The sequence below is a fragment of the Drosophila kikkawai genome, chromosome 3R (assembly GCF_030179895.1).
Source record: "Drosophila kikkawai strain 14028-0561.14 chromosome 3R, DkikHiC1v2, whole genome shotgun sequence".
NCBI classification, from domain to species: Eukaryota; Metazoa; Arthropoda; class Insecta; order Diptera; family Drosophilidae; genus Drosophila; species Drosophila kikkawai.
The window spans coordinates 25,692,427-25,713,963 of NC_091731.1; the positions used below are offsets into that span (position 1 = coordinate 25,692,427).

Below are 21,537 nucleotides of genomic sequence, written 5' to 3' on the forward strand. Positions count from 1 at the left end.
CCAGTCATTTTGCTGTGCTGATTTGGGAATTGACTTTTAGTTAAGGCTTCCTTCCATCCCCACGTCCTTTCCCAACATCCAGCAGGATGTAATCTTTCAACTTAACTGAGATTCCGCTCTCCGTGGGTTTTTCAGCTTTTCCCTTGTTTGGTTCTGTTTGTTTTGCTTTGTTTTTTGCTGTTAGCTCAGATATTTTTTCTCTCCTTTTTGGGCCCTCACCTTTGCAATTACCAGCGAACGGAGCGAAAATCGAATGGAACGGAGCTGGAGTGGAGATAACGGTTTCCCAGCCAACCTCGAGAGTTTTCCGCACGCCAAATTTTATCGCTTGCGGATTTATTTTTCAAGAGATATCCGCTTTTCGGCCAGTCCGTTATTGCTTTCGCGGCAAGCAAGGACGAAATGGGAAAATCAAAGCATACGTGGCCAGTTTATTTTGATATTTGAGCGGAAGACCAGAGCGAACCTCTTAGGAACTCATTAAATCCCTGATTACGGCATTTAAGGCAGAGCACCACTGCCAGCAGGGATAATCGCGTAAAAATATCATTTCGAACTTGCCCATAACAATCCATTTAAATTGTATACATCACAAGCTTCAGAAGTTAACCTTCCACTCAACGAAATTCATTTGCATTCATATGCCAGAAATTACCGCGGGCGAAAACCTGCAATGAAATTAAATATGTTACCAAAATAAAATGCCAAATAAAAGCGTGAAAAATGAAACCCACTTTCGGCTCTTTCCACTCGAAACCGCCCCCACCACACATCCAAATAAAAGCCGTAAATGGGGCTTCAACGCCGTGAGTTGGAAGTGGCAATGGATGTGGGATGTGGATGTGGATCCAGGGGTGGAGTCATTTATTTGCATTTCAAACCCAACCGGAGCGAACGAGCCAACATGAAGAAAATGAAATCGGCACTCTGGCGAAAAATTCATAAAATAAAGGATTTCCTAATTGCCAATTTGCATGCAGCCGCGTCTAATTTTTGCCCATTCGCTGGATAAATAAACTTCATTTCGCGCTGGGGTTTTTCCGGCCTTGCCTTTACTTTTTTTCAGCAGCGGCACAATATGCCCTAGCAGGGGGTACCTTGACTTATAAGCTCGGATTTTATGATTAACTTATGAGTAGGCCCGATCAAATCGATAATATTCTTACGAATGAATATAGAAAAATATATAATACAAATACAAATTTCATAATATTAACTTACTATTAACCTTTGGCTGTGATAAGCCCAAAATTTTATAATTAAATGTTAGTTACCTCTTCTTTTTCTTTATAATTCCCACTGTAGATTGATCAATTTATCTGAATCACTCCATCAGGGTATCAAGCTGGGCCCCTTGCCAAAGTCCCATATTTCTCGCACTTGTTTGTTTATGAATTTGTTTATTTAGTGAGCTGGCCGTGCTTTGCCGGCATGCGATATACCATAGTACTGCACCACAACGGGCGCCAGACCTTCGCTCCCGCCAGAATTCGGCCGAATTCCGCGCAAATCTTATTTGCCCTTAGCCACCGGACCAGCCCGTAGTCAGGAGGGTGAAGCCCGGCGTACGGACTCCGGCCGGGGGGCAGAAATTCCACGGTTTTGTTTTCACTGCCTGCGTTGCATATTTGCCTCGGCTTTACCGCCGCGGCATGTGCTGGTTTTTTAAATTTGCCCAATTCCAGGCATGATATGTGTGCGGTTCCGGGGGCCCCGAGTACGGGCCTTATTTGCCTTTCAACTTGCTGCCCGAGATCGTGTTATTTATGCAAATGTCAAATATTTTGATATTTCGCTGCCATGTGAATGAAAGCAAACGGAAGTACATTATAAAGTTGCCCACTCCGCAGCCGTATTATTTGGCCAACCAACAAGCCGAAATGTGCCACTAATATGACCGCCCCGGAGTCCATCCTCCCCGACTAACCACCACCCTCCTGGACGTCCATCTCCGGAGCTGGCAGCAAGTGGAGTAATTATGGCATTTTCGGAATTCCACCTGCCACCCACCCAACCCCCCGATCCGTTCGTCTGAAAGCCACCTGGCAGCCTCAACATTTTGTTGCCATCACGAACCGCCTTTGTTGCCTTTGTTGTGCTCCCGGCTCTGTCGGGGAGGAGTTAGGGGCCAGGCCTGGGGGATGTGGCAATGGGGCAAAGTACATTTTTGAAATTATTGGCACGTTGGGCGAGTTACTTCGCAGAAGGAATTTTTAATTTCACAATACAGAGTCACTCACAATTTTACTTCCATTGATTATTACATTGCCTGGCAAGCCTGTTGAGTTGAAGATAGATGGGCCAGAGGCACCAGGGATGGGCAGACTTATTTTCGCAATTAAATTGCTAATTGAGTTGCCCAGCCGGAAAGTCAATTAGCCAACGGGCTCAGATCAATGACGAATAATTTAAATTTCCAGCTAGGTAAAAGTTTTGGGTTCAAGTGAGTTCGCTAGCTGGCACAGATCAGAAACTGAGGGCTCGCTCGTGGACCAAGTTGGCCCAAATGGTGCCAACGGGATGGACAATCACCTTACGGTCGCTTCGAAAGGTCAGCGTCTCGTAGTGGTAGCCGTCCACAATCTTGACTGAGTTCTGGTTCATCGAGAAGGCCATGCTTATTGGGCCGAGGTCCACGTAGAAGCAGTTCAGCAGGAAGATCAACATTTTGAATCGCGCCACCAGTTCGTAGGCGGCTGCCAGTTTCTCGTTCCAAATGGTGACCGAAGTGAAGGGCAGCGACTCCTTGGACTGCAACTTGATGGCCTCTTGCATGGTCCGGAAAGTGTGGACCGTAATCACGCCAGTAGGTCCCTTTCCCAAATACCGCTGGCTAAGGTCGTAGACCAGCACAGGACTTTCGTTCAGCGGCACTTTCTTTGGATTCCCCCTTGTAGTTTTAGCCTGCAGAAGCTCCAACCGCTGCAGCGTTTGCAGGAAGACTGGGTGGCCCGAGATCTGCGAGCTAAGCGGCTCTAAGCGGTCCTTCACACGATCAATGAACTCCTCCAGCAGCGATTCCTGCAGCAGAAGAGTGGCCACCGAGTTGCTGGCAAAGGGATCGTGCAGGGACTCACACAGATAGTGCATGGCGCAGTTAATGTCGCCATCTTCGCAGAGGATCATCAGGCGAGGCGAGTTCCAGCGGTACTGAATGTCTTCTTCGGGTACCGACTCCTCATCCACATCCATGGAACCTAATTCGGCCCAGGTGAGCCTGGGCGGTTGTTTCGAATATTCTGCAAGACTCTTCGTGGAATTGTCCGACTTCTCCGTATCAACTTCCAAAGGCTGGCTTACCGCCAGTGATCTGCTGCAGTTCAGACAATATATAAAGTCATGGTCAATCAGGGGACCCGGAGAGGAGGGCGGCTTGTTGGCGAGTTTGTCTCCTCCCTCGGTAGTGTTTTTGGCTCTGCAAATACCCAAAACTATATAACAAACATTGTTTTTCCGATATACCTTTTAAAAATAAAGTCGATATATTAAAAATTGATAGTAAAGATTTTTTGTAATATCATATTTAAATATTCGACAGAATTACCTGATCATTGTTAATTATTAATTGCTAAATTATTATTATCTTACACTTGACTGATTAATATAGCCCGGATTACTGGGTTTCGCCTTAGCTTACCCTAAAATCTGGCCAAAATTGAACCTCGATTCTAGCAAACTCCAAATCAACTGGAAAAGCCGACCCATCCATGGTATCTTAGTTTCCGATAAACCTCGCCCTCCTGACTTCCTATCGCAGTGATTTATCAAATCACACTCATCCGCACACACAGTTCACACTTGATTTGTGCAGTTGACCGCCCAACGAAGGCCGTCCTCCGTCCTCCGCCCATCACCCCGACCTTATTGTGGGCAGAGAGAGAGATTTACAGTTGATTTAACCATTTAAGCATGGCTAATGCATAATAAACGTTTCGCCGCAAACTTTTCAAGCACTTCTTCGAGTGTGTTGTTGTGACCGTGTGTGTGTGTGTGGAGGCGGCCTTTCCGCTTTTCCTTCCCGTTTTTGCCCCTTTTCCAGCCTCGTGTCGAACCTATTTGAGATAGAAATCATGTGCAGTCATTAGATTGTTTTTCGATTGACGTGACATGATAATGAATGATTTTCCTTTTGCTGTCTCCTTTGTTTCCCTTCGCTTTCTTCGCTCGGCTCTTCCGCTTCCGGTTCCTCCATTTCACAACTTTTTTCGTGGCGCCCAACGTGCAATTTGTGCGAAAAGTGGGCGTGTCCAGTGGTGACGTGGCCGTCGGAAGGTGGCAGGTGGCGGCCAGTTTGTTTGCTGATTTGTTTATGGCAGACCGTAATGACCGATGAAGTGGCAGCTGGCCGCCTCAAGTGGTTGTTAACCCAAGTTTCGTCGGCGAAATTAACACGAATTGCAATTAAAGTGGGCACGAAATTGAATTGGAACCCCTCTGACAGACCTCATTCGCACGTTATTTTATGCACTCAACGAATTATTGAAAACCAGGTGTTAAAATTATAAATAAAAGAGGCTAAAAATTTAAAATATTAAGAGCTTAAGTTGATTAATAGTATTCAGACATTTTTAATGACTATTTTTCTTGAGTTAGCATTAACTTTTATTTAAAAAATTGCATTATCTTATTATCCAAATAATTTTGTTCAGTGTGCGCCAGAATTTTATCTTAATTGGTTTGAAGCTGATGCAAATCTATTCGGAGTTGGCTTCACTCAGCACCAGTTTAAAGCCGGGATTGACATTTGTGGCAGCTCGGACCCACTGCTGCTGACAGGTGTGACAATGCCGGAAAAGTCGACAGCTCGACGGCTTCGAGGGCTGTTCACCTGGCGGCGGCGGGGATTGCCTGTTCATTAGGGGCTGTTTAAATAAAACGCCCATTAAATAAGGAGAGATATGCGAGAAGTATGTGAGATGGTTGTATAATTAAAATGTATAAATGGAATCAAAAGAATCAGTCAAAGGAAGTCGCACGCACAAAAAAGAAATTAAATGTACCACGTCTGGCGTATTATGAGGACATTTCCATTTCCTGTGGACAAGGGGAGAGAAAATGGCAGTGAACAAGCTCTCGACTTGTCACGCCTCCTTGCCACCACCACCCACCCCCCATCGTCCACCTTCCGCCGCCCACTTGCCACTCCTTTTGCATGTCCTTGTCGCCGTCGTCGTCGTCGTCGTCGTCGTCGTCTTCGCATTTCGTCTGGTTCTTGAGCGGCGGCGCTTTGTTTTGGCTTAATTAATACGCGTTTACATGTTGCCGACTTACGCACGCTTCGCATGTCTCAGATACACACTCACACATAGACATCGGGCAGGTAACACCACCACCACCACCCCCCTGACAGCGCTCCTCTTTGCGGTTGACACGCAAATGCAATTTGTGTGCCAAAGGTATTTTCTGTCTCCAGGACTTTGAGGTCTGCTCAACAATACAAATGACTGAAATAAATATTTAAATAGTCGCCCTTGTTTCGTTCGCATTTTTTTGCGCCTCTTATGAAACTTTAATTAATGTGTTAGCTACACACAAATTTTAATCAGGCACGTCCTTGCGGAATAGCAGATCATTAATTAGGTGGGGTAATTGCACAGCCAGCTAGTTCACTTCTGCCTATGCTGGAAATCCATTTAAATTTCCATTTAAAGCACACGTCCCTCGAGGCATGGAGCATATGCTGCGGGGCAGAGTGCTGATAAAATCAAAATTTTAATTTAATTAAGCACGAATTGAATTTGCTGTAATCAATTAGCTTGGTGTTCAGTGAGCAACGAATGAGTTTCACAGGCAGGTGCATAGATCCTGGCCAAAGATACCACAAATACACAGATACCTATGTAGGTTTGCTACTTCTAAATGGTACGCTGGCGAATATAAGAGGAATTTCCAAGTGAATGACAGGAACTGATAAAATCTTGCACATAATGCTGGAATTAGCCAGGGGGCAGTTTTAATTAGTGTGAGTGATTTTAGTGAAAATCCCATTGAATTTGCACGTTTTTATGGCAACATTAATGACTTTAATTGTGACGCCTTGTTTACACTCATAATGCCCCGCGGTGTTATTTCTTGTAATTATGTGACAACAAATTGAGTTCTGCATAAGCATTATCGAGAACACTTGTGTGTGGAGTGGCATAAATTTAATTACAATGTAAAATAATGACTCCGCGCCATTATTTTCCCTTTGTTTGCTTTCACATTAACGAAGCAAATTAATGACAGCCAAGTCCAGATGTCAATTTCCTCGGTCAGGCGGGAATTCGGTATACCATATAATCAAAAATGATGCGTAATAAATTTTTCATAAATATTTAAATTTGAATTTAAGGCCAACGCATCGATGGAAATACAGGAGGACAAGCCACGCCCTCGAAGGGTACCGAGTTTTTAATCAGCTTATGGCATAAACAATGCAAACAGAAGGCAGCCGAGAGCCCTAAGAACATTTTCGGTGGCCCGAAAATATGTTCAGTTCGAAACGAAAATCAGCATCGAGCCATATTTCATGAATGCAAATTAATGGCCGCAGACGCCTGGGATGTGGAATGGTTTAAATGCTGCACAAAAATGGGAAACGGGAAGCTGAGCAATGCAAATATTTTTTCAGGATTTATGCAAATTTTTCGCCTGTGTACTTACATGGAAATCCGTTGGCTGAACTTCAGAAAGTTGTATCATGCACGCCAGACTAATTCCCTCTCTGTATGCGTGTGTGTGTGTGTGTTTGTGGGTGGCCCACGGGGCGTATGAGTAATACAATAATAATTATATGCAAAGCAAATTGAAATACCAAAGACAAATTTTTATTCAAACCCCCACCGCCCGCTTACGTTATCTCCTTAAAGGTAAATAAGGATAAAGGAATCACGGAGCGGGAAAACTTCAACTCATGGCGTGAGTAAGAAGATTTTTCATCCTCCGTTTGCCTTTGACTTTCCGCAGGGCTTCCATATTGCGTGTCTGCCGGGATTCCAGATACAAGATTAACTCGGAAAGTATGTGCGTGTTTTGTGCTTCTGTGCTTTTGCCCTGGGTAACCCGAGCCAAACGAACTGAAACGAAATAATCGAGACATGCAATCTGGGGAAATGCATCATTAACGACTAATTAGTGGCCGTCCCACATGTTGACCGAACGAAACGAGCTGCGAAGCGAAATCAATGCTGAAGGAATTGTGGCCGAAAGGCGCCTTTCCTGCTGCCAGCTCAGACTTTATAATCTGCCGTCTGCCAGTCGAAATTAGCAACAGTTTTCCCCCGATAACCGTCGGCCCCAAATCTTTTTACCATTAAGTGAATGCCGGAGGGGCTTTTAATGCATTGCATGTGACTCTGAAGTGCAGCTTGGGGGGCCATGGAAGTGCTTGCGTCTCCGCAGCCAACTGCTTTGGCGTACGCGGCGTATGCGCAATAAAACGCATCTCAATAGATTATTACGCGGCCATAACTCCAAGCCGCACATCGATAACAGGGCACATTGTCTTTGGCCCAGAGCTGCCTGCACTTCAGCCGGATGTTGACGGTAAACACAACATTTTGCTGCCAGAGCAAAGGAACAGTGGGTTAAGGAAGTGCAGTGGTTTAGAAATTTAAGTAAAAGTTATACTTGTAAAATATTTCTAAAGAAGATTTTAATTTTATTCTTATACTTAATCATATACAATACGGATTTCTTTAAATGAGAATATTTATCTAATTTCAATTTATTTAAAAGTCTTTTTATTTGTATTTTGTAACTTGCAATTGTTTTTATAATAAATATTTATATGTTTTTATTTCGTATTTTAATCTTTTGCTCTTAATTTGCTGCCCACGGTGCACAGTGGTGGCGCCCATAGGCCAAAAATCAAAAAAATTATTTCAACAAATATGTACGAAAAGTAGAAAAATCGTCTCTTAAATGTCCAAACTTCCTTGTGTCATACCAGATTTTTTTGAAAATCGAACAGGACTTTCTAAAAATAGAATTAAAGATGTGAAGACGTGTTCATTTGCAAAGCGCAGCTACGCGCATCGCGAATGTTTCACAACGAAACCGAACTTTGAAGTGGTCCGGTCGTTTATTACGTGTCTAAATTAATATTTTTTGTAATGGGTTTTGAAGTTCAAGGTATTTTCTATAAAATGAGACATAATTTTATATATTAATAATTATTGTTTTCATTATATTAATGTGAAATAATCATGTTTTTTGCCAATATTTTGAACGTATTTTTTATGTTTAGGTAAATTTATAGTTGTGACCCCACAAAAATCTACAGTTCATATGTATGCCAATGTGTTTGTCGAGCTTTTAAGGTGACAAATGTGAAAAAAAATTTTGCCGAAATTTGCCTATGTGTCTATAATCCTAAAAATACTAACACAGGTGAGGGTAAGGTTTTTAATATTTTTTTCTCGTATTTTTTTTTTTTTTTTTTAAATAAAGGTTTAATATCTTATAAATATTGTGTGAAAGTTTTACATCGATTATTAAAAAATTGACAAAGTTATGGGTAGTTGAACGGAGGTCGTTTGGTGTTCGTTGTATGAGTATCCCAAAGTTTAACTCGCTCTCCTGAAAAATGCCATTTTGAAAATGGATGTACACGATAACTTAACCCTCTAAGCCCCAAGCGAAGAAATATTAAAAAAAACGAAGTGTAATTATATTTTTTGGGGTAAATGGTAGCTTTTAATTTCAAAAATGACCTCAAAAAGTGTGTACTAACTGTAGTTTACCTGTAAATCGAACAGGGGTAAATAAGATAAATCACTGCTACAACGCACTATTTCTATAAAATTGCAAATATGCAACTTGATTTGGATTATTTAATATGTTACCTTCTAGAACAATAATTTTTATTTGGCTGATTTTGAAGATATTTCACTTTTATTGATAGACAAAAAAACACTATATGAAGCACACAAAAATTTTTGCGCGCGAATGCATGTTGCATGTAAACAACACGAAAAAAGTCCTGTTATAAAGCTTCAGAGAGCTTTGAAACCTTCTACTCATAAGTTCACATGTTTATTGTGAATTGACTAGTGTAATTAAAAAATTTAAAAGGCTCCCAGTTTTTTAGATAATACAAATTATCTAATAAGTGCCTTGAGGCACTCTTGGGTCTTAGAGGGTTAAAAACAACTTAACCAATCGGTTTGAAATTTTGAATATAACTTTTTAAATTAACTACACAGATACTCACGTTAAGCTTTTTAAAATTTTTAATTTTAATATATATTTTTTTTAACAAGTTAACTTAATTTTTTAGGCAAAAATTCGGGTGTTGATTTATAATTTTGATCAAAAATAGGGAAAGAATTTTAAAAATAAAAACGTCATCTGGGTACCTTGGGGCACTTATTCTTTAACGAATGCAATAAATTATTTTGATATCGGATGTTTTTGTCGACAGTTCGGATGTACACCGAAAACAAACTTTTTTTTTTTGTGGGACTTAAGTGATTCGCTATTAGTCGTAGGCCTGTAAATATTTTTTAATACACAAATTTAAAAAAAAAATGGTTTATATGTTGTGTTATTATATTATATATTATATGTTATATTATGGTATTTAATTCATTAAGCTAAATTCAGCCGTTTCGTCACAACATTTTTTTGAAAAGTGGGCAGTTTTGCACCGAATTAACCTTACACCCCTTTAGCTGTGTACTTTTGTTGCTAGACAAATAAAATACACAATATATAAATTTATAATTTTTTTTTTAATTCTGGGCACTTATATTTCACCAACTTTGTCATTAAGAGATAAAAAAATTTAGTTTTTGACTTGGAAAAAAAGTTTTAATTAAAATTTTGTATGGGAGCTATAAGATATAGATATCCGATTTTAACCAAATTTAGTAAGAATGCATAAACTTGTACCAAACATATAATCTGTGAAATTGGTTAAGATATTTTGAAAAACAAAAAAGTTTTTCATACAAAATGTTGATTTTTAACATATTGTTTCTATGGCAGCTATATGATGTAGACGTGCTATATAGGCAATTTTTTGTAGATATACTTAAAACATTTTTCTTGATTTTTGGTGTAAATTTCGTAACGATTAATCAACTAGAAGTATTTTTGGCCGCGTCTCCATACAAGCCCAACCACTGTGCGGTGTCTGTTGGCATCCATCGTACTCGCAGATACTCGGGAATGCGCCCTGCGCGCGACTTGCTGCGGTTACTCTGTTCGTTTATTATGCCATTCACAGTTTAATAATGATAATAACGTCAGGATATTAAAGTTTTCCTGCCCGCCAGCCGGAATGTCGAACGTCTCCAAGGGAGCGGGCGGCATTTCCCAGCTTCCTGTCCCGCGGCCCACCGCGACCCGAGCTTTCCCAGTCTCGCACTGTGCGGCATTAAAACTATAATCAGTTTATGCAATAAAGTAAATTGTGTACGTAATGCGTGCTGATGGTATGTCTTTTATTTATTTATTTTCTTGTGCGCTACTTTTTATTATTACGGCTTAAACTTGCTTAGCGCATTTAACGCCCCCTTTACCCCCACCGGGCGACGCCAGCTGGGCCCACCCACAATAAACGCGTTCAATATTAATAAAAGTTTGGCCAAAGTTAATTAAATCTGCTTTTTAATGTGCAGCCATGCATGAGCAGCTAAAGCGCGAACGCAATAAATTGACCGTACGCACCATAATGTCCATACATCCGTATCCATAGCTTTGCCCAGGATGCTGGGTCCCGGGAAACTTTCTCTGGGGTTGAGGTGGGGTCTGGCTGGGGTTAGAGTGAGTCATAAACTTGGCTTTTCTTGACGCTTTTTTCGGGGTCCATTTCGTGGTGGCGTTCGCTCGGTTTTATAGTCTATTTTCATTCAGCTTTAGATAACAAAATATAGAAGATTTGTGAGAATATAAGGGAAAGCTTTACCCTTTTAAAGTTTATTTTATTAAATTAAGAGCTATGTAAAATTCAGAGGGAATATTTAATTTAAATTTTCATTGAAAACTTATTAGTGTTCTTTGAATAAATTTTGAACCTAAGATCTGATTAAGTTATAGTAATTTGATATTTTCCCCCTCTTAGGTAATCACTTTCCCCAGCTTCCCTCATAATATATATTTTCTGGCCTCTTGAGCTTGATTAGGTCGATTCTCCGCATAATCGGAGTAACTAGTTTGCCTAATCCTAATTGAGATTTCTTAAGCCCTGTCTAGTGGTGTATTTTGGCCATGGCTAATTCTCTCTTTGTGGCCAAACGAGTGTGTATTGTGCGGTAATTGGTAATTTTAATGCTTCACCTGACGCAAATTTGCGTTTGATGTTATACAACCCGGGAAATCGCCTTAAATGAATGTCTCCCCAGCTCTGTCCTTCGGCATGCCCTACCCCCCCCCGTTACCTTCTCTAGACTGCGCCTTAATAAAGCATATAAAATAGCATTAGAGTGGCACAAAGTCGCCATTATGAGTTCTTTTGTGGCATTTAGCCGCCTTTGTGCGGCGCGTCAATATTTAATAGCGCCTCGAGCCTCGTTTCAGTTTCGCCATTCTGTGAACTGGCATTGTTCCCCAGGCAGGAGGAGCAAGTTTTTTATTAAATAATGTGACGCTTTCATGTTGCGGAAAAATGAGACATTTTTTTGGGCTTGCGGCCCCCGCCAATTAAAGTTCAACCGTGCCAGAGCCCAGAATTTCCATGTTATTTTACCATTGCCACACGAAAAAAAAGAAAACTCAAGCGGAGAATATGTATCAAACTCAAAAAAATTTTACGAAGCTTAACAATACATTAAAACCTACTCTATTTTAAGTCATAACTCATAAAATATCCCAGATTAGGCTTCTTAAATTGAGGACTATTTTTCCCGGTGAATGTTATTTTTCAATTCCAGCCATGTCGCGTTTCAAGTTTTTAGAAGCACTTAGCCTCGAAAGAGCCGCGGCAAATTGCAAACAATCGAAGCAATCAAGCGAAATCATCGCCACCGGAACGCGTGCTCGGGATTTTGGGGTGGATTAAGGTATTAACGTCTCAGCGGGGGCGTGGCAGCCAACAAGCTACTCTCCACTCCCCACTCAGCTGCCAGTGAACTTCCCAATTCGATTAGGACGAGGGCTTACTGGAAACTTGGCTTTAATTAAAATGGGACAGAACTATGCCAGGACGAACCGAGGCCTTCACAGATTTGTGTGTCAAGTGCCGGCAGAAACTTTATCAAACTTGCGTTTAGACGGGCGGGTCTCTCTCGGAATTCCTTGGTAAACAAATTTAATAACATAATTTAAAGCCTCTGTTTTTGGCTCCGGGCTAGATGGAGCTGCTAGATGGAGATGGAAGATGGGAGATGGAGGCCGAAACAAATGCTACATTTTGTCATTGTGTGCGGTTTTAAGTGAATTACAAGCTGAAATGGCCACAACGAATTCACAGAATGCCGCCAACAACAATGCCAATAACACATAGGATAACACAAACAGGATGACAGTGGCGAAAAGTAGGTTCGGGGGCTCCAAGAGGTGGTGGGGATGAAGACAGCCAGTAGCCAGCAGAAGGAGGACAAAGCCAGCCAAGCGGCAAAATTATGTAAAAAGTCAGGCAACAAAACAGCAGAGCGGCCCGGCCAAAAGGGAAACGGAAGGTGGCTGGGGAAGGCGGGTGGAAGGTGGGGGGAAAAGTGGGTGGCCTGGAGCCAAAACACAGAAATTGTCTAAGCCAAGACAATGTGAAAGCGAAAGGAGGAGCAGGAACCAGGGGGGAGGGCAGAGCACATGACCTCTGGAGGCCGCAAGGAGGCAAAGTTGAAGGTGGCCCAGACAAGAGAAACCGAAAACTGCAAATGAACATGCGACAGCAAAACAAGACGAAGCCCAAGACAGTTACACCGCAAGAAATGGGAGATGAAAACCATCCCACGCTTGTCACTTCCTCAAGATTCCTGCGGTTCGCATCGCAAGCTTAATGTTAAACGGATTTTCGCTTTAAAAATACTCAGTAGTATTTATTTAACTGGAAGAACAGTACTTAAAGTCTGGCATAAAACTGTATTTTTAAAGAACTTTTCTACTAATTAATTAGCTTCTAAAAGTAGAGAGTATACTCTATATATAGTATACTCTATATATAAGACTATAGTCTTACAGTCAGCCAAAAGTTCTAGTACTAAGTTCTTAGATACCTTTAACCCTCCCATATTTGAGCAGGAAATTTAACAAGTTCAAAGCCAAGTCCAAAATCGCTGCACGCCAGGGTAAAGGAGAAAAGGGAAAAACGCCTGTTGGCCCCAAATTTCGCACAGGTACTCAGGCCCTGATAAATCGAGAGAAATTCATTAAAAGGCTGTTTGTGCAAGCGCTTCGAAAATTGAGCTAAACGATGCGAAATGACGCCAAGTATCGTGTAAGTTGGCATTAAATTATGAATACCTAAGCTGCGACGGCAGGGCGAATCCGGATCTGCCAGTCATCCCCACTCAGCCTGAACACACAGCCATCGCTAAGCCCGGCGGAAAGGTGCAGCTGAGTGAAATGCCTAAGTCTCCTCGGCTGTCGCCTGTCTGCTTCACAGAAATTGTTAACAAGCGAAACGAATGACTAAACAGCAGACAAGGACCCAGCCCAAAAGGCCACCCGCCACAAGCCCATAGATAACCGGGCTGGGCCCTGGTGGATCCTTGTACACTCGCTGCTCCTGTTTCGTGGGTAGCTAACTTAAATTTTCAGGCCCCGTGCCGTAATTCATTATGTATGCCTAATGTTAACAATTTAGCAGCTATTGGTTTATCTTAATGAAGCCGTCTGCCCCCAGGAGCGACCTAAATACACACGAACTTTCGCACACACTGCCCCGATTTCGGGGGTCTTTAACTTTTATTACAACCTTGCCCACCCCCCCCAAAGTCGGTTAATCCGGGCCGGCGTCGCGGGGTTATGTGCATCGCATCCCATCGACGGAAAAGATTTAGCCACCCCTGGAGCACCCTTAACACTCGTCATAAAATATTGTCACACTTAACCGCGAAACGGCTGAACTTTCCGCCCTTTGTCTTCTGCATTTTTCAGCTCGCCTTAAATATTAAAGCGCTCTCATTGCGGTGGCAGTCCCACTGCCGCCAAGTCGGTGAATCTATCTGGCGACTCCCAGGCGGCCGGAATGACGACCGGCGAAAGTGTTGACACTCGTGGGAAAATGTTTTAATAATTTGTGTAAAGAGTTGACAGCTGGGACGCTGGCAGGAAAAAGAGGAGGCGACGAGGAAAAAAAAGGAGGTGGCTGGCGCACGTGTGAAAAGCTAAACTTTTATTTCCTACAACAAAGTGTCCCCCTAAACTTATTGGGCAAGGGTTGAGCCGACCGAAGAGTTGGGGGCCGGGTGACGAAGGCTAAACAGCAGTGACAGCGCGCTCGGTTGCGTCATAAAATATTCAAAACAAGAAAGGAAGTTAACTTCGGCACGCCGAAGTTTGTATACCCTTGCAGATTGGTTTTGATATTTATATTATGGATTTAAATGCTGAAAACACTCACAAAACAGAGTTTCATTACATTTTACCTATACTTATTATGTTCACAGTTTGACAGTTACAGTTTTACATTCACAGCTTTACATAGTCTATATATTTACCGATCGCTTCTATGGCAGCTATATGATATAGTTGTCCGATTTTTCTGAAATTTATACCAAAATTCTAGAATAATAAAAAAGGCGTATATCTCAGAGTAGATAAAAATACGTTGAAAAACAACGAAGCTATATTTTTTTCCTATTAATTTCCCGATCGTTCCTATGGCAGCTATAAGATATAGTCGTCCGATTTTCATAAAATTTTTACCAAAATTCAGAAATAATAAAAATAAAATGGCCACATATAAAAAATCGTGCAAAAATGTTGAAAAACAGCAAAGTTATAATTTTTTTTCTAAAAATTTATCGAACATTTGTATGGCAGCTATATGATATAGTCGTCCGATCCGGCCCGTTCCGACATATATAGCAGTGAGAGTATATACAAGACTATATGCAAAGTTTCATTCAGATAGCTTTAAAACTGAGGGACTAGTTTGCGTAGAAACAGACAGACAGACAGACGGACAGACAGACAGACGGACAGACAGACAGACGGACAGACAGACAGACGGACAGACAGACAGACGGACAGACGGACATGGCTAGATCGACTCGGCTGTTGATGCTGATCAAGAATATATATACTTTATAGGGTCGGAAACGTCTCCTTCACTGCGTTGCAAACTTCTGACTGAAATTATAATACCCTGCAAGGGTATAAATATATGTGACTAAGCACACACAATGAGGAAGCCCACATTTGGCCCACAGGCATGTACATATACATATATAGAGATGTGTGTAAATATGCATCTACAAATAGTATAAACATATAGAACCATATACGCACGCATGAATTTCGATTGGGATTTGCTTCAGCCCCTGGCCGGCCAATTGATTTGATTGTGTTTCACGCAGCAAATGGAGATCGAAAATATAGTACACATTGGTGATGCCCATCAAAGAGCAGATTTTGATTGAAAATAAAGCGAAATAAATACATCAGCTTATTATTTTATCTGAGACTATTGCATTATTGAAGATGTTGGCAAAGCTATAATAATTATTAATTAATTTCGTTCATTTGCTGTTTATTATTTCCATTTTATTCTTCAAGTTAAAATGTATTAATATTAAATAACCTTGTGTTTAATAGGCTTAAATAACACTGTATTATAAATGTTAATTGAATAACGGTACCATAATCAAACCATACGTTTTCCTCGCTGGAGCACATACATATACAAAATACATCAACGTGCGTGATGTATGTCATTAGGAAAGGTCAAAGCTTAATAAATATTTCATATGGCCCCAAAAATTCATTCAGTACAAAGCAGACATTCATTCTCTGCTCTTTTGGCTCTTACTGGGCAATTTTTGCTCACCTGAAATTGCACGTGTCCCGTGCGTCAGTGGACACATGTCCTCTAGCGGAGGTCAAGGACAATCGTATGTAGTTATTTAGATGGACCACAGTTCCCTCCCCGAAGGGGCCGAGAGCTCTTGCGTGTGCCGTGATTTACCCCTACCTGCGAAACTCGGTTGGTTGACAGGCCATTTACATGATTGAACTTTTCCCCCATCTCGGCATTGCCTTGAAGTGCGTTCTAGGTTGATTTCTATGTAAATATCCTGTTGCTCCCTCATGTGGCCCGCAGTCAATTAGAGACACCTAGGGAATGCTTCACTGGCTAGCTGCAGTCCTCGGACGCAAATATTCAAATTTTCCCAAACACAAGAGAGAGTATTTTCCAAAGTAACTCGATTCAGGTAATTGGAATATCCGGGGAATTGACTGATTGGATGTGCGGTAAAGCCTTGAACTTAGGTTCAAGTTAAAGTAGGTTAGGAGGTACAGATTACACTCATGAGAGTGGACACTAATATATTACTGTAGGTATTTTTAAATTGCTCGTTTCAATTGTTATAGTGCACTTTACCACCACGTATGAATATGGATAGTTAACATTGTTAAACTTTACCCAGTGTGCACTGTTTATGGAAAATATTTGCTTTAGATTGGGAGGCTTCAGCAGAACTCTCACGGATCCCAAGCAAACATATAAATAAACAAGCTGCGAGCCGAGCCCGGGGAAAGAGAGACGTTTGCTTGTTAGAAATTTATTAGCAAACAAAAGATTTATTAATGCGAAAATTTGCTGCATCAGCACACACACAAATGCAGCTGGAGTGGTAGTCGCTGCCAACGGCTTAACGGGCCATTGGAGTTACCGGTGCCATTGTTGCTGTTGCAGTTGACTTGAGCTCTATTTGCTCCGGTAAATAGACAAATAAAGCTTAAGTTTCATCTGTTAAAACATGACCAAGTAATGCACAGGCGGCTGCGAATTCAGCAACTGAAAACAGGCATTAAATTTAATGCAGCCAGGTGTCCAAGAACCAATGCACTCGCATTGATTAGTTTACCTAATTTGGCCCAGAATGCCAGTGATGTACCCTCAAGTCGGTGTAGAGGATAGCGGATGTGGCTGGCACCCCATCTGGCCATTTGGACATCCGACCTGGATCGCAAATAGGGCGGGAACACTGGAGGCTCCGGTTTCGGTCGCTGGGGCGATTAACTCCATCCCACACCTCGCTAAGTGGCTTCTGGCCGTATGGGTTAATTGCGTTTGGGCCTTGGCGACCCCCAGTTGGGCCGCAACGAGCAGGAACCACTCTAAACAGACGCGCGCCCATCGGGCAAACTGCCCACGCGGCGTATGAGTAATAAATTAAATTTTTCAGCCGCATGGCGGCAGTAATAAGTCTTGGCTGCAACTGTTTGCTTAAGTTTTGCCCAGATTGGCATATGAATAAATGAGGCAGATATTTTTCCAACTTATACACGAGTATATATGATACGGAAACTTTCCTCCTACCTGCGATGATTAAGTGCAGGCAATTTATTAACAGATCAAAGTTTATGGCAGTCGAGTGTGTGTGTAAACTGATTTATGGATGGCCATCTAAGATGCCACGAGCCGGGGACTTTAGTTCTGTGGAGGCAAAAGCAAAAGGCACAGGACTCGGCTTTCCGGATATTCCTCAAACTTTTCCTTAGCCCGTATTTATAATTTTGTTTATTCCGCTGATCGCAGGGCTTGCTTGGGAAATGTCCAAAGTTTCAATTGGAGATTAAACTAGCAACTGTCTTTGCCACTCCTTCTGATTAACTTTCCATTGTGCCAGTGACAAGATGCCAAATCTCTGGGCTGACGTAATCGTTTGGATCCGCCTCGCCTCCCCCCCGAAAATTGGGAAGTTTTCCAAATTTCAAAGGAGAAGCCAAAGCCAGTCAATTGCTGTTTAAAGCGGGGAAAAGTGCTTCCAAAAACAACTTTGAACTCTGATGTCGAACAAACACTGCAGCAACAAAAATAACGATGCCCGCAACTGGCCGCCCTCAAAAAATGTATATAAACCTGTGATTTTTATAGCCGACTTTATTTTCTGCCTTCCGTGCTTCGGTCTAGCTTTCTTCCGATTTTCGTTATTTTTTTTTCTTTTTGTGTGCTGGGCAGTTTGGGGATCTCAAGGCGTTAGAGGCGGCTGCCTTTGCTTTTATAGACTTTTCGCTGCCCGTCGTAATAGTTTCCGTTTCGCCCCGTGTCGGCTGTATGTTGTATGTGCTCGAGTGACCCTTCAGATATTATTTTGGCTGCAAAACAAAGCAGAAATGACTTTCAGTGGTCGGAAACGCCGCTTGTGGGTGTGTGTAAAAAAGCCATAAAGTCTTCATATAAGTTTGTTTCTTGGTTTTTCGGAGTAGTGGTCAGTGTTTAATCAATACTTAAGTTGGGCCCCCATAACTAACGTACAAAACTTGAATAAAAATTGAAAAACAAGGCCGAGTGAGTGAGTTTACTTAGTCAAGAACAACATTTTCGTTTAATCTGTCTTAGAGAAGTAACTTTGAGAGGGAAACAATACAAACTACTTCCATTAAGCTTCATTTTATGGCTGAATGCGTTACTTAAAAACATATTTTCAAATTATTTTTTTTTTTGTACAAATAACAAGTGCTTAGAGTTGTCGGTGCTTCAGCAACTAGTTTTAATTCCGAAATGCTTTGTTTTTCCTGTGAAGTGGAAATAGTCTGCACCGGTTACCACTTGAACAAAAAATATAGCATACATTTAAGGGCAACATCTTGGGCCTCAGTTATGCTCCTCCAGCCATGCCTTTCCCCGACAATGGCCAACGAATTTCGAGTTCTCTGAGTGGAGCGACAAGCAACCAGGCAAGTACTCATTAAGAATGTGGGAAAGTGTTTGCCCAGCTTAAGCTTTTAAAAGCAACAGAAGCAGTAGAAGTGGGGCTCAACTCAGACCCGTTGACAGGCCGAGAGACAGCCGGGAAAACATAGACATATCGTACATGCGTGGACCGAGGCAGGGAAACTATTTTGACTAGACTACATCAGTGAGCCGAACGTGCCGGGGGCCTGGACAGTGGCGTACATGTGTGTGGGGCTGTGTGCAGAATGTGTTTTTATAGATGTAAAGATAAACATCTCGGGCAAATGAAAGGGGATGCCGCCGTCCTCGCCTGCTGGGGGCCACAGACATTAATTCAGCAGGGGGATTCGGGGAGCCTGGAGCTGAGACCCACCCCAGGCTCTCACGCACACACACGCCGGGCAATAACATAAAAATTTGCTGCTGTAAATCTGCTCAGAACTAGAAGAAGGCACACTTTAATGCGAACTCTGCCCCGCCGCCCAATCACCTCTTGTTTCAGCGCCCGCCCGGCGTATACGTAATCTGTTGTGTAATGTCTTTAGTTGTGACAAGTTCGTAGAGCGAACGGCCCGAACGAGAGTTGCTCTGGCAAAAACTGATTCTGAGAGAGTGCGAAAAAAGTGGGCAGAACGAAAGGGACGACCAGAGGCCGGGAGGGAGAAGCCTGAGCCGCGCAAGCCGAAGTTTTGAAACAACATTTAGATAAATTTCCCCCGGGACTCCAAATGGATGGCAGGGCGGAAAGAATGATGTAGTAGTGGCAAATTTAGTTTTCATACGTAGTTAGTCGCTGAAAGTGGTGTAAAGCACTTTGAGTGCCGCCCGATTGGGTATTCAACTCACTTGGATTGCAGCACCTCCTAGGGCAATTACAATAATTGCCAACTCGAGTCGATCAATGGGCTAATGAGATGACAAACTGCTCTACCAGCTAAATAAACTTTCAAATGCCATTTAATTTCAATTACCGCACCACACCCTCGTCACTTTCGAATGCCGTTGACTTGAGTTGCAGGGCGGACGAAGTGGAGTATCGGAGTATCGGACGCCATTCGCTCGGAATAAGTAAGTGCCGCTCAATTTGGCCGCTCAACTATGTACTTCGTGGTTTCGTCATTAAGCCATTAAAGGGTTGATTTCCGCCCAGAGAGGGGGGTCTTTTAATTGCGTTTCGTTTTGCCCACACAAGGGGAAGTCCTCGACCGAAATTGAGCAACATTTGCGGGCAAGTTTTCCCACTCGCAAAGTTCAACCGAAATGTCAAGTCATTAATATTCACACGCCGGCAGGAGCGAAACTGTTTCGGCAACAATTCTCGATGCAGACGAATAATATTTAATTAGAGAATTGTTTAGAAAAACTTTTTAATTACAGGCCCCGCAGCTTGGGGTTCTCGCCCAGACCCGCATAAATCTACCAGGGGAAAGGCTTACCCCGAAAAATATTATGAAGGCAGCCGGCGACCCATGAAAAGGCTTTAAAGCCGTTTAAAGCGATGAAAAGCCTTCTTCTCTATACAGTTTATTGTTTATAAGAGAAACTTAAATATTCTGTAAAAGTGCACACAGTGGCATCTTTAAAGAATTACTTAATATTTTATTTCACGAAATACACAAATATTTAATGAGATTCCTTGCAAAACTAATATGACTTGTTTTGAGATTCCGGCAAACGCCCGCATAAATCTTTTAGTCCGGAGCTTACCCGAAAAAAAAAAATATTATCAACGCAGCTCCCGGCCCCTCGGAAGCCTTTAAAGCCGTTCGGGGAGATGAAAAGCCCCGCTTTTCCGTTGCTCTGAGTAGCCGTCAGTTGCATAAATTTCACTTGCGATGGCAACGTTAAAGTCAACATTCTGCTGCCAGTGGCCTACATTTGGCCGAGGGAACGGGGGAAAATGGGGCTTGGAGTGTACTTTTAGCATTACTGCCTCCGCCTTTCACTTTCGGTGACATTTTGCAGCGTTGCATGCACCACATGCTTGTGTTTCTGTGTGTGTGTGCCAGCGAGAGTGCGAGTGAGTGTGCGTGCTTATGCAGATGAGTTGCCAGTAACGTGTGGAAAATTATGAAGATAAATTTGTGTTTGTCTTTTTTTCCCCACTTTTTTTTTCGTGAGCGTCCCAAAGAGCGTCAGTCGTGTGCCACTTTGGCGGTGCCAGCTGCTGCCGACACGAAAAATTCTATGAAAAATTACCCAAGTAAATCCATGTGAAGTATAGCCGATAGTTTCCGAAAGTACGGAGTTCTTAAATTGATGCGAGTGAAAGGAAAATTGAAGTCGATTGACCTTCACTTGGCTTAAACAAAGTTACAAAATAAAAGTTCATTGTTTAAATTGAGTAAAAAGAGCAGAGTAGGCTTAAAAATAAAAGGAAAGTGATCGAAATCCTAGTAGTAATTTTGTAAAATTGTATTCATTATTCATATTAAACCAATTAAAATAGATCTGCAGCCTGTGCAAAAATTTCTGTGTTTCCTTTAAGTTCAAATAATATTTCCAGTAATAGAAACTGAGCTAATTTCAAATGGATTCCCCTCTGGTTAGACGGGTAGCTTTGGTATTGGCTGAGAACTAAATTAATTGACAACTGTTCGAGATGTTCGAGAGGAGTAATTTGGCGCATTGAATACAAATTGCGTGGCCATGTGGCCCGAGGCCAATTCCCGGCGAACTAAGCCGGCAAATGGCGAAACTTGAGATAATTAATTGAGCGCTAAACTAAACACGAATTCCGAGCCGAGCGGCCAAAAGCAATT

General features: G+C 42.1%; 2 protein-coding genes across 5 annotated transcripts in view; one reads left to right on the forward strand and one right to left on the reverse strand.

The window, feature by feature from the left end:
• Positions 1-21,537, forward strand: part of dpr11 (defective proboscis extension response 11) — a 68,342-nt gene that overhangs the window by 8,766 nt on the left and 38,039 nt on the right. The window lies entirely within an intron of this gene.
• LOC108080484 (uncharacterized) lies at positions 2,194-3,632 on the reverse strand. The gene is made up of 2 exons (XM_017175238.3): positions 3,545-3,632; positions 2,194-3,415 (listed from the first exon to the last, which is right to left on the reverse strand). Exons 1-2 carry the CDS (start codon positions 3,550-3,552, stop codon positions 2,467-2,469), a joined length of 957 nt encoding a protein of 318 aa, XP_017030727.1. The 5' UTR covers positions 3,553-3,632; the 3' UTR covers positions 2,194-2,466.